Source organism: Tupaia chinensis, unplaced genomic scaffold, assembly GCF_000334495.1.
Source record: "Tupaia chinensis unplaced genomic scaffold, TupChi_1.0 Scaffold000024_1, whole genome shotgun sequence".
Classification (NCBI taxonomy): domain Eukaryota; kingdom Metazoa; phylum Chordata; class Mammalia; order Scandentia; family Tupaiidae; genus Tupaia; species Tupaia belangeri.
The window spans coordinates 146,165-164,049 of record NW_006159454.1 but is presented as its reverse complement, the minus strand read 5'-3'; the positions used below and the strand labels follow the sequence as shown (position 1 = coordinate 164,049).

Below are 17,885 nucleotides of genomic sequence, written 5' to 3'. Positions count from 1 at the left end.
GCGCATGTCCCCTATAAAAAAAACCCCCAAAAAAAAAAAAAAAAAAAAAAGACAGACCCTTGACCAAAATCAACATGCAGAGGCATTGCTACTCATATGGTCCCATGTTTCTAACATCATGAATGATTGTCTTAGCATTTAATTTTCTTTAGTTAGATAAGTGAGTTTTAAATATATTAGCCCTTGCTTGTCAGAGGTTTTATAAATTATAATAACATGAAATAGAACTTGAACATTTTAATCACTAAGTCATTTTCTTTAATCCAGACATCAACTGCTCAACTCCCCGTTTTTTTTTTTTTAGTTTCTTGCTATAAGGTGTGTGCCCTTGCCAGAAAGACAGAGACAGAGAAACAGAAAGAGAGAAATCACCCTCAAGGGGGATGGCCACTCCGCAATCCCTTCTCCATTCTCGCGGGATCTCGGGCACGCACGCCCACATGCCTGTCGTGAGTTTAAGCCACCGAGTCTGCGACTCAAACCACCGTCGACTACATGGGAGTCCAGTGACATAGCCATTATGCCAACTGCTGGTCCCTGATCTCCCTTAAAAGAAAAAAACAAGAATCTTGCAAAGATTGGTATGTTACTGTGGCTTGTTGAAATACAAAATATGTCCTGCTGATCAGTGTTGGTTAGCTTATTCAGAGGATGGAGTTTGGGCTGTGAAGGACAACTGTGTCCTAGAAGGTAGATGTTTGGTGAGACCGTTTATAAGCCCATAGCAAGTTACCAGATATAAGTGCAAACCACGTGATAGTCCTGGGGAGAGAAGGATAGGCAAATCTGGAAAATAAAGGAGTGTTTTTTTGTTTTGTTTCGTTTTTAAAGATGTATTTATTTCATTTATTATTATTTTTAATTTGATTTGATTAGAGAGAGAAAGGGAAAGCCAGAAAGCAGCCGCCAGGTTCGGAATTCGAACCATGGTCTGCCATGTGGGAATCCAGCATCTTTAACCACCACATCACCTGCTGGCCCTGATAAAGTAGCTTTTTAAAATCAGTGTGTTTAGAGACCAGCAGGTGGCCTGGTGGTTAAAGCGCTGAACATTCCCACAAGGCTGACCACAGTTCAAGTCCTGGATACGGTGGCTTACTTTCTTACTTTCTCTTCCTCTCTCGTTCTGTGTCTCTGGTCAAATTAAAATAAATGAAATAAGTTAAAATTAAGTAAATATTTAAAAGGCAATTAGTGTATTTAGGGGGTTGGCAGGTGGTGTGGTAGTTAAAGGTGCTGGACTCCCACATGGCAGACCACAGTTGGAGTTCCAGACCTTGTGGCTTCCTTTCCCACTTTCCTTCTCTGTGGTCAAAATTGGAAAATAAATAAATAAAATAAAGCTAGTGTATTTACTTATTTTGCCAGAGGGTACATGCACTGTCAGTGAGCCGCACCCTCCCCAGTGGGTTGTGCTCACCTCCTCTCCATCTTGTCAAGATTTTTGAGTATGCACACATGTGTGTCCAGCATGCTTTTCAAGCCTCTGGGACTGAGATTCAAACAATTGTCAACTATGAGGTATCTGGCGGCTTATACACAGGGCTTAAACGTGCTATGGGACCTCCCCTAAAATTCATGTTTTTTAGATGAATAGTCCCATGTGTTTTCTTCCTTCCCTCCCTCCCTCCCTCTCATTTTCTCTTTGGTTTTTTTTGGGGGGTTTTGTTATTAATCTTTTACTGGGGTATAAAATACACACAATGAAGTGGGTCCTAAATATTATTGTATCAGAACATGAGATTTGGTGCCAGAAATTCCACCTCTATAAATAAGTAAGTTTGTTTTGGTGCAAAAAATTTAGAAGTCCATGTACAGTTGTTTTAAGTTTATTTTATTCATGATAGCATATTTAGTGCACTATTGAGCAAGAGAAAAGAGAGGGAAACCCTTGATCGGTTCTTGTCATGCCAAGATTCCTTTCCTCAGCCCTCCACCTCATCGGGGTCTTGGGCATGCATGTGTGCCCCCGACATGTTTTCAGCCAAATGTGTGGATCCCGATCCATGTGGCGTCCAGCACCTACGTTCAGTTAGCTGCCGACTGCACCACCAGGCTGGGCCTGCAGTTTTTCATAGTACCAATTTTCCGTAAACTCATGTATGTTAGAGAAACAGGTATGTTAGTGACTGTCTCTGCGTATGCATTCACTCCAAGCTCAGAATAGGGGAGAATCAAGAGTCAACCCAGGAACCAGCGATGGTTATAGCATAATGGTTACATTGCTGGACTCCCACGTTGTCAACTGCATTTCGAGTCCGGACCCAGCAGCTTAAAACTCAGGCCAGACAGGTGTGTGTGTGTGCCTAAAATCCCAAGAGTAGGATAGAAGAGAAGGGATTGTTGCATGGCCATCCCCTTGGGGTGATTTCTCACTGCCACTGGTTCGCACACGTGCCCTATAGCAAAAATCTCTCTCAATAAAAAGGACCCAAGTTCATCGCAGAAGGATGAAACAGTGGCAGTAATTTATTTTATGTGTATTCTTCTATTAGTCCTTAATTTTCTTTGGACTTAGAGTAATACCTGAAGTTGTGTTTCAGCATCTGTGATGTTATTTTTTCATCTGTGATATTTTTTTTAAATAATTTTTTTTATTTTATTCATTTGTTTATTTATTTATTTTTTAGTTTGACCAGAGAGAGACAGAAGGTGAGAATGAGAGAAAGAGGAAGTGAGAAAGCAAGCAACCAGATTCAGGACTTGAACCCTGGTCGGCCATGTGGGAGTGTCCAGCACCTTAACCACCACACCACCTGCTGGTCCCTGTGATTTTTTTTTTTAAGAGTTTTTTTGCTATGGGGCATATGCACTTACCAGAGAGACAGAGGTGAGAAGTCATCCCCAGGGGATGACTGTACCACAATCCTTTTTCCTCCATTCTCCTCTTAGGATCTTGGGCACACATGTGCATGCACCCAGCATGAGTTTTAAGTCGCCAGTGGTCGAACAGTGGTTGACTACGTGGAATCTCAGTTGGGATCTCAGTGACGTAACCATTATGCCATCTGCTGGTCTTGCATCTGTAATTATGTCTCCCTCATGTTACCTATAAGGAAGGGTTCATGAACACCTGAGACTTGTGACAGGTGCAGAGACTGGGGAGGGCCCATGTGGTTTTATACTTCACAGTGGAAGAACAGGATAAAAATCAGAGGGAGTTGCCCCCACAGATGAATCCTAGGGACCAGCAGTTGGCGTAATGGCTATGTTGCTGGACTCTCATGTAGTTGAGTGCGGTTTGAGTCCTGGATTCAGTGGCTTAAACTCACGACGGGCACGTGTGCGTGCGCGCCCAAGATCCCAAGAGGAGAATAGAGAAGGGATTGTGGCGTGGCCATCGCTCTGGGGGATGATTTCTGTCTCTCTGTCTTTCCAGTAAGCGCACATGCCTATAGCAAAAACGTCTCAAAAAAAAAAAAAGAGAGAGAGAGAGAGAGAGTCCTGGTAGCCCTTCCAGCCTTCTCACCCTCACACAGCACTCTCTGTAGGAATACACCCCTCCTGCCTGCGCTACACCTCAGCATTGTTCGCTAACACAGGTGCTCTGGGCTCTTACACTCTCCAGTTTGCATCGTAGTTTCAGCCTTTTGAGGCATTTTCACATCTGTCATTTCAGCATAGGAGTTAGGGAGATAGGATTCAAAGGGTGGGTATGACTCATGTTAGGCAACGGATCCTTGGCATACCACAGTCAAACCTTGGGGGTCAGGGCTCTCAGTCAGGGTTTTGGGCACATGCCTGTTGACCTTGGCCATGAGATGAAGAATTAAAAAAAAAAAAAAAAAAGCACCCTTATCGGCGGTGTGTATGTCTGTTCCTTGGCGTGTGTGAAAGGCATTACAGGTACTGTAAGGGGGATCCTTTAGAGCTTGGTGAGTGTGTAGCTAGGTAGATGCCTAAGAGAGGCCGGGAGTAGGAGGAAGGGCCTGGTTAATGATGGATATTTTAAGATAGCCCACATACCTGGCCATTAGGCAGCTCTCTCAGTTTCTCAGACCCCAGAGAACGGTCTCCACACCTGAGCCTCTGGGCACTGTCTGAGCCCTGCAGGCATTATCAAAAGTTTTATTTGGAGTTTCACTGAGAGTATAAATGCAACCGTAGAGGAGATACACCTGTGCCAAGTTCCATATAATGGCATTTGTTTTCCTATGCTGTATCTTTCACTGAGACTTTTGATTATAACTTAATTAAATATCTCTGTGATTGTGTTATAAAACTATTAGGATACTAATGCCTGTCTGATCTTGTTTTAAAAAAATAGCTCTCTTGAGACTGGTACAATTAGGCTATCAGGAAAAGTATTAAAATTAAAATGAGGAGCAGTGAGACAAGGACAGTCTGTGCCAGTAACGGAAGCTTTTTAATTCCCCTTGGTGGTAATACAAAGGACCACGGTGGCTTAGCTGAAGTTTATTCTTTGAGTTATTTTACACGTTTTTTCCCCATGAACTTAACTTTTGAAAGCATATCTTTGTAAAGAGATTTTTTTTAAGAATTATTTTATTCAACTTTATTTATTATTATTATTTTAATATTTCCAGAGAGAGAGCGCGAGAGAGTAAAGAGAAAGAAAACCTTCAGGTCCAGTACTCAAACTATGGTCGACTGTGTGGGAGTCCACCACGCCACCTACTGGCCCCATAAAGAGAGATTTAGGGGACCAGGTGTTGGTGCAGTGATACCACGAGGAGACCTAGGTGAGAAAGGTCCTAGTTTGCATCCCAGGATCTCCCTGAGCATTCTGAGCCTGTGTACACATGCCCATGATCTGGGCCTGCTGAGACTGGGGGTGGATTGAGGCATGAAGTCCTGTTAGGGGTATCCCCCCCAAGAAATAAATTATTTTAAATCTGTATCAGTTCTCTAAACAGGTATTTTTAAACTGGTCTATTTGCTCTGCAGTTTGATTGAAGGGGAATTATGTAAGATGGATTGAGACAGGTATTCCCACTCTGAAAGCAGCAGAACTCTCTAGTGCCCTTGTGGTGCTGGGCTGGAGAGGCTCCTGCAAAGCAGGTCACACCCTACAACATTCTCAGGCTGAGGAAGGTAATATAGCCCTTTCCAAAAGATCTCTGACTAGAGAGAGTGTTTGGAGCAAGGGTGCTGCTGCCATTTAAAAAATATTTGTGATCGAAGTTGCATTCTCTGACACTGGAGAGGCCAGGTGGTCAGGGAATATTGTGGACCTGCAGTCAAGTCCTGGCCTTGACTGCTGTGATTTTGGACAAGTTAGTTAGTTCCGTGAGCCTACCTAAAAGCCAGCCTGGCTCTCAAAGTTTGTTCATTAATTATCCACTCATGCAGCCAACCCCATGAGGTGCCGTGTTAGGGTCCATTTGGCTCCTGTAGTTAGAGGAGCTTACCACCTAGTGAAAGAATAGACAGATGGGGCCGGCAGGTGGTATGGTGATTAGGGGCGCTGGACTCACACAAGACTGACCATGGTTCAAGACCCAGACTTGGCAGTTTGCTTTTTCACTTTCTCTCTCTCTCTCTTTCTCTCTCTCTCTCTCTCTCTGTCTCTCTCTCTTGCTCTGGCCCAATTGGAAATAACAATAATGATAAATAAAAGAAAAAGAAAAGAGACAGAAACCAGAGACAAGAGGAAAAGGGATTGCAGCATGGCCATTCCCCAGGGGTGATTTCTTACTTTCTGTCTCTCTGGTGAGTGCATGTTTATTAATTATCCATTCATGTAGCCAACCCACGGGTCCAGCATAATGGTTATGTTGCTGTACTTCCTGGACTTCCAAATAGTTGACTGCAGTTCAAGTCCCAGACCCTATGGCCTGAAAATCAGGCCGGGTGCATGTGCATGTGCCCAGAATCCCAAGAAGAGAATGGAGAAGGGACTGCAGTGTGGCCATCCTCCCTGGCATGTGATTTCTCACTGACTGTCTCTCTGTCTTTCCAGTGACCACACTCACCCTATAGCAAAAATCTCTTTTGGAAAAAAAAAAATCAAGAAGCCAGTAGTGTGAATAGGAGAGAGCACCGAGGTAGAAGTAGGAGACAGGAGTTGGTCTGGGAAGGCTCCCTAGAGGAGGAGAGCTTTGAACTAAATTTTGAAGGATGGACGTAAGCTAGCTGGATGAAGTGGGGAAAGGCATTTCTGGCAGAGGGAAGGCCTTGCATGAGTGAGACTACGACCACTGAGGTCAAGTGCGAGTGTATTGGGCATGCTGGGCAAAGGGCAGGCAGCCTGGCAGGGCAAAAGAGTTCAGTGAAGAGATGAACAGTTTTCTTTCATTGCCTTCGTTTGAGGCATGGAACAGCCAGTTTTTCATAACTGATAGGAGTTCTGCCATTTTCATTCATTCATTCATTCATTCATTTTAATTGGACCAGAGAAAGCAAGCCACCAGGTCCAGGACTCAGACTGTGGTGGTCAGCTATGTGGGAGTGTCCAGTGCCTTAGCCACCACGCTACCTGCTGGTCCCCATTTTTATTTATTAATAAAAAGTATTAATAAATAAAATTAATAAAAATATTTATTTAAATTAGAGCAAATGCTTGATTTCTGTATATTAACATCATCCCCAAACTTGTATCCTTTTATGCTTTCCTAGCTGGGAAAAAAGGGGGTTGGGGGATACATTTCTTAGCCTCTTTAGAATTGTGCTTAACCCGGGCCGAAAGGTGGCATGGTGGTTAAAGACACTGGACCCCACATGGCTGTTCATGGTTCGAGTCTTGGACCTGGCAGCTTGCTTTCTGAAACACTTTTTTTTTTTTTTTGGAAAGGTTTTTGTTAGGGCTTGTGCGCTCACCAGAGAGACAGAGCTACAGAAGCAAGAAATCACCCCCAAGGGGGGATGGCCACGCCACAATCCCTTCTCCTCCAATCTCATCTCGGGATCTTGGGCACGCACCAAACGCCCCCATCATGAGTTTAAGCCACCGGGTCCAGGACTCAAACTGTGGTCGACTACATGGGAGTCCAGCGACATAGCCATTACACCAACTGCTGGTCCCTCTCTGTCTTTCCCTGTTCAAATTAAAACAAGTAATAGTAATAATAAATAAAGTTAAAATCTTTTTAAAAAAAAGAATTGTGCTTAACTTTTTTTTTGAGAGAGAGAGAGAGATTTTTACTATAAAGTACATACACTCACCAGAGAGAAAATCACCCCCCTGGGGGGATGGCCACACGGCAGTCCTTTCTCCTCCATTCTCCTCTTGGAATTTTGGGCATGTAAGCACACAAAACTGGCATGAGTTTTAAGCTACCAGGTCCGGGACTCAACCATCATCCACTACATGAGAGTTCAGAGACATAACTATGATGCCGTCTACTGGTCCCTGCTGTATAAAAACTTATATCCAAGTGTCTGAATGGACAGCTTCTCCAGTCCCCTGTGGTATGGGTTAAGAAAACATTTGGGAGACCAGCAGATGGTATGGTGGTTAAGGTGCCAGACACTCCCACATGGCCAACCACAGTTCAAGTCCTGGAGCTGGTGGCTTGCTTTCTCACTTTCCCTTTCTGGTCAAATTAAAATAAATGAGTGAATAAATAAAATTAAATAAAACAATTCTTTAAAAAAGAAAACATTTAGTGGGGCCAGCAGGTGGCATGGTGGTTAAGGGCACTGGACTCCCACATGGCTGACTATGGTTCGAATCCCCGACCTGGTGGCTTGCTTTCTCACTCCTCCCCTCCCCCCGCTCTGTCAGCTTAAAATAAAGAAGTAAATAAATAAAGTTAAATAAAATCTTTAAAAAAATAAAGAAAAGAAAAAGCAGTGGGTAACATGAGCTGGGGATCTGTGGGGACAAAAGTCAGTGGAACAGAGATAACCTTACGTCATGTACTCTACCCAACTTCCTAATAGTTTTAGCCTTCTGCAGTGTCTAAATCCATTGTCCTTCCAGTCTCAACTTGGGCTCCTCCAAAACACATTCAGCAAATGTTTATGGAGTGCTTATTGTATGGCAGGCTAGGAACTTGGGGGACAGTAATAAACAAAACAAAGGTTTCCTTCTTTGTGGATTTCTGGAACAAACAATCTCATGAGGTAGTTGGTTCCTGTCGTTGACACATTCTTGTGTTCTAACTCCTGCCAGGGACGAACCACAGCCAGTCCCCTCCCCATGTTTGCCTAGCCCAGAGTTTGTTCTTGAGTGTAAGGCCCTGCAATTCTCCCTGTTAAGGATTTGTTTGACTGTTTTATGGGGAGGGAGGTTGTTATGCCATCCACATACTTCTGTGACTCTTAAAATCTTTTTTTTTGGGGGGGGGGAGAGGTTTTCACTATAGGGCATGTGTGCTCGCCAGACAGAGAGAGACAGAGAGACAGAAAGCGAGAAATCACCCCCCAGGGGGGATGGTCATGCCACAGTCCCTTCTCCTCCATTCTCCTCTCCAGATCTTGGGCACGCACACACATGCGCCCGACATGAGTTTTAAGCCACCGGGTCCGGGACGCAAACCGCAGTCGACTACGTGGGAGTCCAGCGACATAGCCATTACGCTAACTGCTGGTTCCCGACTCTTAAAATCGTAATTGTGTCATCTGACATGTTGGATATCCTCCTCCGTTTCGTGTTAACTGCAGGTTTCATAAAGGCACCATCCATAGCTTGTGCTAATAAACTCCTCTGCAACCTCCGGATGTATGTCTCATCTCTAAAAAGACAGCGAGGTTGGGCTGGCATGCCTTGTTCTTGGTGAGCCATGCTGCTTCCATAGACTCCATTTCTATTTTAAATCTTCATAAACCATCTGTTAGCTAATTACATCTAGCAAATGTACAAGTTTCATTTCAAGTTCACCATTTTATAGAATTTTCCATCTTTGGGACCAGCAGGTGGTGTGGTGATTGGGGTGTTGTACTCCCGCATGGCCAACCATGATTCACATCCTGGACCTATACGTGGCGACTTGCTTTCTCACTTTCTCTCTCTCTCTGTCTCCCTCTGGTCAAGTTAGAAGATAAATAATAATAAAAAATAAAATTGAATAAAATCTTAAAAAAATGAATTTTCCATCTTCTATAACAATGGCACAGCAGTAGCACAGCTAGACCCACGTGGGAACGTCTTGGGGTTTGTATCCCATGACTTCCCTGTACATGCTGGGCATGAGCTTGCGTCCATGATCCAGGCCGGCTGAGATGGGGCTGAGAGTTCATGGTGTAAAGACCCTATTGGGGTTGTCCCCCTCCCTTTTATGTGTGTGTGTGTGTGTGCATGCACATGCTTTTCCATCTCATGAGAAAAATCATTACTTCCTCTTCGTTTTAGTGTTTGTTTCGTTGAGAGATTTTTCAACAGGGTGCATGCAGTCACCAGAGAGACAGGAAGTGAGAAATCACCGCCCAGGGGATGGTCACACTGCAGTCCCTTCTCTATTTTCTCGGGATTTGTGGTGCACATACACACACACGTGCCCAACATGAGTGTCAAGCTGCCAGGTCAGGGACTCAGTCAGCCACATGGGAGTCCAGTGTCTTAACCACCATGCCACCTGCTGGCCCCCGAGGTCTCTGAATTTTTTTTTTTTTTAATTATTATTAGAGATTTTTGCTGTAGGGTATCTTCCCCAGAGACAGAGAGAGAAAAAGTGAGAAATGACACCCTGGGGTGGGGGGCCCACACCACAGTCCCTTTTTCTCCATTCCCCTCTCAGGATTTTGGACATGCACACACGCACACAACACACACATATGCACACACGCACACACACACACACATCAAGGCACTGTGTCCAGGACTTGAACCGTGACTGGCCGGTGGGAGTCCAGCGCCACAATCACTACACCTGCTGGCCCGTCTCCAAGTGTTCTAAACTGACTTTCCAAGGACCGTGGTACAACTTTCTTTACTGACTGGTCGGGAATTCTTGGATTTCCACTTCACCAGTTGGTTTTGCTTTATTGGTTAGAATTAGTTCACATTAGCAGTTTCTTCATTGCTGCTTATACTTGCCTAAATGAAAATTCCAAAGTAGATCTCAATTTGTTCATTGTATTTTCCATCTCAGATCACTGTGAATTCCTCTGGCTGAGGGATCTGCATTTCATGCCCTCAGTGATACCGAGTTTGTGTATATACCTCATGAAGCACCTGGCATTGCCCCTCTGGCATGTCACAACCGACTGATGTAATGGGGCTGCCCTCCTTGACCTCCCACTGTGTTCCAGTAATTGGGAATCCTTCAAGGCGTGTCAGAGAAGCTCTGGAGCTAGCATTTACCTTTCTAAGTAAGAGCCTCATGTTCTAGCCATGTCAGCGTCCAGGCCTGACCAGTCATTTCCAGCCCTCCTCCATCGGGATTGACCAGGCTTCTCCTCTTCCTCCTGTTTTTGACATTGGGTCATTTGCCCTTCTCACAGGGTCTAGTTTTAGGAATTTTATTTGCTTTCCTTTTTTTTTCTTTTTTTTCCCAGTACAAGTGCTTTTTTTCCCTTAATAATACCATATCAAAAGTAGGAATCTTTGGGGCCAGCAGGTGGTATAGTGGTTAGGGCACTGGACTTGTACATGGCCAACCACATGGACCTGGTGGCTTGAAACATGTTGGACGCTGAGCCGGTGTGCATGCATGACTAAAAATTCTGAGAGGAATGGAGAAGAAGGGATTGCAGGGGGGCCATCCCCCCTGGGGGAGGTGATTTATTGCTTTCTGTCTCTCCATGTCTCTGGCAAGTGCACACACCCTATAGCAAAAATCTCTCTTTAAAAAAAAAAAGTAGGGGGAACCAGCAGTTAGCATAATGGCTATGTCGCTGGACTCCCACGTAGTCGACCACGGTTCGTGTCCCGGACCCGGTGGCTTAAAACTCATGCCGGGCGCGTGTGCGTGCGTGCCCAAGATCCTGAGAGGAGAATGGAGGAGAAGGAATTGCGGCGTGACCATCCCCCCTGGGGGGTGATTTCTTGCTTTCTGTCTCTATGTCTCTCTCTGTCTGTCTGGCGAGCGCACGCGCCCTACAGTGAAAATCTCTCAAAAAAAAAAAAGTAGGAATCTTTAGAAAATCCTTTAGAATTTTAGAATGTCATAATTTTAATAACCTTTTCCCCCCTAGTGAATCATATTCTGAATGGTGAATCAGAAAAGTATTCCAAGGGTTATTATTATTTTAAAATGTATAAATTGGGTAATACTCCATGAAATTGGGAGTGTGGTCCAGGCAAAGCCTCTCCCAGCCTGGTCATTGTGCTGACCTCAGTTGTAATTTATTGAGATGTAATTCACGTCGCATAATTTACTCACTTAAAAAATACAGTTCAGTGGTCTTTGGCATATTACATAATGGGAAGGTTGGTGAACTGTATATACATAAATGAAAATAACAAATTTGCTATTTCAGCCATTTTAAGAAATACAATTTAGTAGCATTAATTATACTAACAGTGTTGTATAACCATTACCACTTTTTCCAAAACTTTCATGGCATCAAACAAAGTCTATAACCATTTAGCAATAGCTCCCCAGTCTCCCTTTTCCCAGACCTGGCAACCTCTAATCTACCTTAGGTCTATGAATTTGCATATTCGAGGTACCTCATATAAGTGAAATCATACATGGGACCCCCAGTTGGTGTAATGTCTATGTCGCTGGACTCCCATATAGTCAACTGCAGTTTGAGTCCCGGACCTGGCGTCTTAAAACTCACACCAAGCATATCTACATGCGTGCCCAAGATCCCGAGAAAAGGGATTTTGGCTATCCCCCTGAGGGGGTGACTTCTCACTTTCTGTCTCTCTCTGTCTCTTTCTCCTCTCCGGTGAGTACACGTACCCTATAGCAAAAATCTCTCAAACCAAAAAAGTTATGTTTTTTTTTTTTGTTTTTAAGAATGTCACCATTTATTGGGACCAGCAATTAGTGTAATGGCTATATTGCTGGATTCCCATGTAGCCGACCGCGGTTCAAGCCCCGGACCCGGCAGCTTAAACTCACACCGGGCGCGTGTGCGTGCATGCCCAAGATCCTGGGAGGAGAATGGAGGAGAAGGGATTGCGGTGTGACCATCTCCCCTGGGAGGTGATTTCTTGCTTTCTCTCTCTCTGTCTCTCTCTGTCTTTCGCACGCACACACGCTCAGTGTGAGTTTAAGCTATTGCAGGTAGCTTGAACTGCGGTCTTCTACATGGGAGTCAAATGACATAGCCATTACACCAACTGCTGGTCCCTAATAAAATAATTCTTTTTTTTTCTTTTGGGGGGGAAAGGTTTTGCTATAGGGCGCCTGTGCTCACCAGAAAGACACAGAGAGACAAAGTGAGAAATCACCCCCTACCCCTGAGGGGGGATGGCCATGCTGCAATTCCTTCTCTTCCATTCTCCTCTTGGGATCTTGGCCATGCACGCACATGCACCCGGTGTGAGTTTAAGTCTGGGACTCAAACCATGGTCGACTACATGGAAATCCAGTGACATAGCCATTACACCAACTGCTGGTCCCATAAAATAATTATTTAAAAAAAAAAAAAATTGGGGGCCAGGCCAGCCTGGTAGTGCAATGGTTGGGTGTTGAAGGACATACCAGGTACATGTGTGTGGCTGGCCAGGTCCCGACAGGAGGGAAAGGTGGAAGAAAAGGCAGCGTGGCACAGCCCTGCCCTGTTGGGGATTGCTCACACACTCTTGTGTGGGTGCACTTGCTCTCTCTGGCAAACTCATGCATCCTCTGGCCCAAAAACAAAAAAACAATTTGAGGAAGAATTAAATGTTACAATGGGCAGGAGAAACTGGATGAAGATAACATTACCGATAATAGGTGCGGTCTTATGTCAGTTCCAGCATCCAGTTTATTTCTGACTTTATTTTGCTGCAAGTGCTATTTTAGGGATAGTCTTTAATCACACATATGACCGAAACACTTTATTCCAAGAAAAGTCTGCATAAAAAGTAGCTTTCTGGGATAGCATGTGTAAATGTGTCAGGAGCTATAGCACATTTCATAACTTCATAAAATAGAGTTAAAAAAAAAAATGAAGTCCAGGTGCCAGCGTGTGGTGTGGCAGTTAAAGGCACCGGATTCCCACATGAGCGATTACGGTTTGAGTCCTGGACCTGGTGACTTGCTTGCGTTCCCTTTCTCTCTCTAGTCCAATTAAAAAATAATAACAACAAATAGAATTAAATAAATAAATATTTTTAAAAATAAAGGACCAGCAAGTGGAGTAATGGTTACGTCACTGGGCTCCCACATAAGTTGACCGTGGATTGAGTCCCGGACCCGGCAGCTTAAACTCAATGTTGGGCGTGTGTGTGTGCAGACCCAAGATCCCAAGAGGAGACTGAGAAAGGACTGTGGCGTGTCCATCCCCCCTCGGGGGGGATTTCTTGTTTTCTGTGTCTCTGTCTCCCTCTCTCTTTCTGGTGAGAGCACGTGCCCTATAGCAAAAATCTCTCCCCTCCCAAAAAAAGTCCCAGTCAGACATACATTGATCCTAAAGCGTCTCCAGTTTGAAAACCGCTTCCAAAATAAAATGTCTGCCTTTAACAGGTAAGCCAGAAGCTAACCCATACCTGTCCTCTGGCAGTAGATAAAATTCTTATCACCCCACAGTATTTTTTGGTTTTGTTTTTAGTTTACTATAGGGCAAGTGCGCTTGCCAGAGAGACAAACAGAGAAAGAAAGTGAGAATCATCCCTGAGCGGGGACAGCCACATTGCAGTCTCTTCTCTGTCCTCGGGATTGGGGCATATACACGTGCCCAGCATGTTTTTCAAGCCATGGGATCCAAGACTTGAACTACGCAGTCAGTCATGTGGGATCTAGCACCTTAATGTCAATGCCACCTTCTGGCCTTTACCTTACAGGTTTTTTGTTTTGTTTTGTTTTAAAGAATTAATTTGACCAGAGAGGGACAGAGAGAGAGAGAAAGCCGCCATGTCTGGGACTTGAACCACGATCAGCCATATGGGAGCCCAGTGTCCTTAACCACCGAGCCACTGCTGGCCCCCACTCTACAGTTTAAGATGCCCACAGCTGGACTCCCTTCTCCTGACTACTACCCCCAAAGGGGTTGGGGAGTGGGCGACTCGAGGAGCTGCTGCTGCTCAGGAAGGTAGCGTGGTGCGTGAGATCTTGGCCACAGCAATTCTACTGTAAGTGTGGATAGAGATGGAGTCTGTGCCTTTAACACTGCTTAGATTTTAGTTCTAAGCACTGGAAAAAAAATAAATAAATAAGATTAGTCCTAGAATAAACAACTTACACATTCCATTGGATAGACTAATGATTGTGATTCAGATAGACTAATGATTGTGATGCAATACACACTGTCTTGTTTGCAGAAAAATGCTGACTTTGTCTTCTTTCTCCATACAGGTTGGTGACATTGTGAAAGTCACAAGGATGAATATAAATGGTCAGTGGGAAGGCGAGGTGAATGGGCGCAAAGGGCTTTTCCCATTTACACACGTCAAGATCTTTGACCCTCAAAACCCAGATGAAAACGAGTGATTGCTGTTGCCCTGTTCTGCTGCTTCGTCGTTCTGCCTGTCATAGTGTCCTTTGAATGGGAAAGCATTCTCTCTCATAGGCAAGTTCCACTGCATCGCCAATGTCCAGCTTTCTGCAGACTGGCGGTCTCTCATATACATTTGGAATGCACACAGCGGCTGCCTCCTGGCATTGTATCATAGTTGTATTATTGAAGAGTAGCCGATTTTAGAGTTCTTTTGGATCATAAACTGGAAATACTGGTGGAAGCACACAAGTGGAGAGAAGGTGGCAAGGAAAGGGTCTTCCTTCTCATCACTGCCCTGTTTGTGTTTGGGACCGATTCCGTCCTGTGTATCAGAGAAAGCTTCAGGCCATGGTGAGACTTGGTGCGTCGCTGTTTTACAAAGCAGTGGCTCAGCTGCCATCTTGTTTTTTATCGGACCACAGAGGAAGTGAACTTAAGAGAGAATTTTGTCCTAAAAAAAACCCAAGTCTGCTTTTCTTTTTGGTTTGGTTTTGGAAGACTAATCAATTAGACATGTGTGTTCTGAAACAGGTTTTTAAGTAGCGGGTTGGATTTTTGTGATAGTCCAAGGAAGATCATGTGCCTCTGAGCTTCTGAACTGAAGCTGCTGTAACTAAAGGAAGGGAAGAAGAACCACCCGGGGGCAGAAGCCTTCGCTGCCCTGGTTGCCAGTGGTACCTTGCTTTGCCATACAGCAGCAGCACACAGAAAATCAGTCGTGGTGTGCCGAGCTGCATGCACAGCCTCTCGGATTACTGTCCCTGAAAGCACTGGAGTGGAGACGCTTTGGGGGAACCTTTGCTTAACCTTGTTTGCCGATGGCAGGAGTTGGGGGGGCGCCCAGGCCAGTTTTCATGAATGCACCCTTTTGAGATAAATTTTTAATTCCTTTTAAAAGCAACGCTGTTCATAGAATCATTGGATTCATTACTGAATCGTTACGTCTGACTCACTGTAACCCAGTGCCCCCTGCCTTGGCCCGACCTCACGCAGCTGCCCCAGCAAGATGGTGCTGCTGGTACGGGTTCCATCGTCTAGCGCGCACGATGCTCCCAAGCAAAGGCGGTGCAAGCTCTGGAAATGGGTTCATGCATTTAACGTGTGGTGTTGAAGTGACTGGGGTAAACCTTAACCGGCCTGTCAGTTTGTTGGTATCACAGCATCGCCCTGGTAGCTAAGAGAGGCCTGTGCATGCAGTCCAGCTGTTCTAAGTGTGCTGACCGAGCCCTCCCTGGCTGCATATAGCAGGCTGGAATCCTGGAACTGTAAGGCAGTTCAGTCTGCTCTCCCTTCTGGACTCCAGTGAAGACAGCCCCTCAGAACGAATACAGCAGACCTAGAAATGCAGCAGCAACCCGAGTTGAGTGAGTGACACTCACTGAGCATGTGCTGTAGCCGTGGCCCTGTCTCAGGAGGTTCTTAGGCTTCGAGGTTCAGAGCAATGTAGTCTGATGACAGGAGTGAGACAACCATCTTTCCCTTTCTCTTTCTATTTTTTAAAGCAGTGTTCTATCAAGCTGTCGACTACAATATTAGAGTCTTGAGAGTGTTCCTGTGACAAAATGATTGGTCAGTTGAGAAAGTACTCACCATGGCTGCCCACCTGTGATTCTCTTGGAAAATTAATAAATAAATAAATAAACTTCAGCTCTCCCTGACCAGTGAGAATCACCACCGCCGCCTGCTCCCAGTATCCATTGCTGTCACCTTTTCTGGTTAGGTCTGTCAAGTTGGCTTTTTCTGAGTTCAGGCCCAGCCTGCCGTCCCACAAGAGGTAAGCTTGTGAGCAGTCCTGAACTGCCTAGAAACAGTGCTGGCCTCCTGGCCATTGGCCAGGTCAGCAGCCCTACCCTTGTCGGCACCTACACGTCAGTGGCGTGTCTGGCAAGTCACGGCCCACGTGCCTGGTTCAGAGAAGCCACACACCCTAAGACCCTTACACCAGATGTCGCTAATGGGCCTCATGCCTTTCGGTGATGGCGTTTGGCTCAGAGCACAAGAAGTATGGAGGCCATTCGGAAAAGCAGGGTTCCCTTCCAGCCATGTCTTCTGATCAGTAAGTAGTAAGACCCACTTTGTGTAAAGCATTTCAGGATCAAACACCCTATAAACCGGGCCTACCCTGGTTTCAGAATGGATTCAGCTCATTACTTTTTTAGCCCATGTAAATATCTCCAGGGCTGCCGATCAGGAGATTCAGAGCTCAAAATAAAGTGAACCTTCAGTTCTGGACTTGCAAGATACGTGCCAAACCATAACTTTTTGGACTTAACTTAGAACCTTACCAGTTTTGTAATCAGGCGGGGAAATTCTCTTTTTTTACATGAAATCTATGAAAACAGTACCTGCCCCAGCTCTGTGCCTGGTTTCTTCGCTGATCTGGGAAGGCGTTTGAGCTTCGAGGAGTACTGTGAGTCCAATTGCCAAGGGTAGGTTTTCTCCTGTGATTGTTCCTTCCTGGTATTTGCTCTGTTCTACTGGGTTGAAAAAAAAATATTTGGATGCTAAATTAACTCACTATGGTTTTTTACCTGGTAAGGACACAAATCACTTCCTAGAGGGCATTGACAGTTGGACTGAAAACCTTGTGTACAGGAGTGGTCCTTGTCATTCTGTGCTGAGTGATACCACCTGACAGTATGGGTAACGCGGAGGTGGACGCCCTGACCGGCTGCCGCTTGACAACATTGGTCACCCAGACCGGACACCTTCTGTGCGCGTGGTCACAAACTGAAAGGAGGGAAGGACGGCCGGCCTCCTGGAGCTCACGCGTCCCTGGCACTGTGCTAGCTTTCTTTCCTTTACAGCTGTTTACAGACAAGACGGGCCCGGGACGACGGCCCCTGCTCTTGTAATGTTTGCTCAGAGGAATATGAACATTTTATTTTTGAAAAGGGATGATGCGATTTTTGTGCCAGGTGTTTATAATTTAATCCTTTAATCTTATGTTCATTAACCTCTTGAAGTGAGTGAGTGAGTGTTTTAACACAGTACCTAAGACTAATGCTTTCTGTGGATACCACTGAGCTCTGCCTCAGTCTCCACCTCTGGGACCGGAGAACGACGTCCCTGTAACTGCTGTCAGAGTGGACACTGAGCTAGCTGTATATTCTAAAGGAGTCGAAGGACAGTTCTCTGAGACAGGATTGTTGTCCCCGCAGGAGAAACAGTGGCCTTGCTTCTAGACGGTCTTCACTGTGTGTTTTAAAACGACAACAACAACAACATAAAACTCTTTTGACCTGTAACTTAAAGATCATAAACTTCAGGCAATAATATTTTCTGTGTAAGCTTTTAAAATTATTTTTGGGGATCATAGCTTGTTTTATTTTGTGCTATAAAATTAACAGTATTAAATGACTTATATTCTTAGAATACATCGAGTGTCTTTTCTTAACAGATTAGTGCCTTTTTATTTTTGTATTCCATTTTACGTTACTGGTCCC

The 17,885-nt window shown here is 45.0% G+C and overlaps 1 protein-coding gene across 1 annotated transcript in view; it reads left to right on the top strand.

The window, feature by feature from the left end:
• Positions 1-17,564, top strand: part of CRKL (CRK like proto-oncogene, adaptor protein) — a gene marked incomplete at its 5' end in the record, with an annotated part of 36,449 nt that extends 18,885 nt beyond the window's left edge. Inside the window, 1 exon segment of the mRNA XM_006140192.3 lies at positions 14,298-17,564. Coding sequence (XP_006140254.2) covers positions 14,298-14,432 — 135 coding nt within the window.
• Positions 17,565-17,885: the final 321 nt, after the last annotated feature.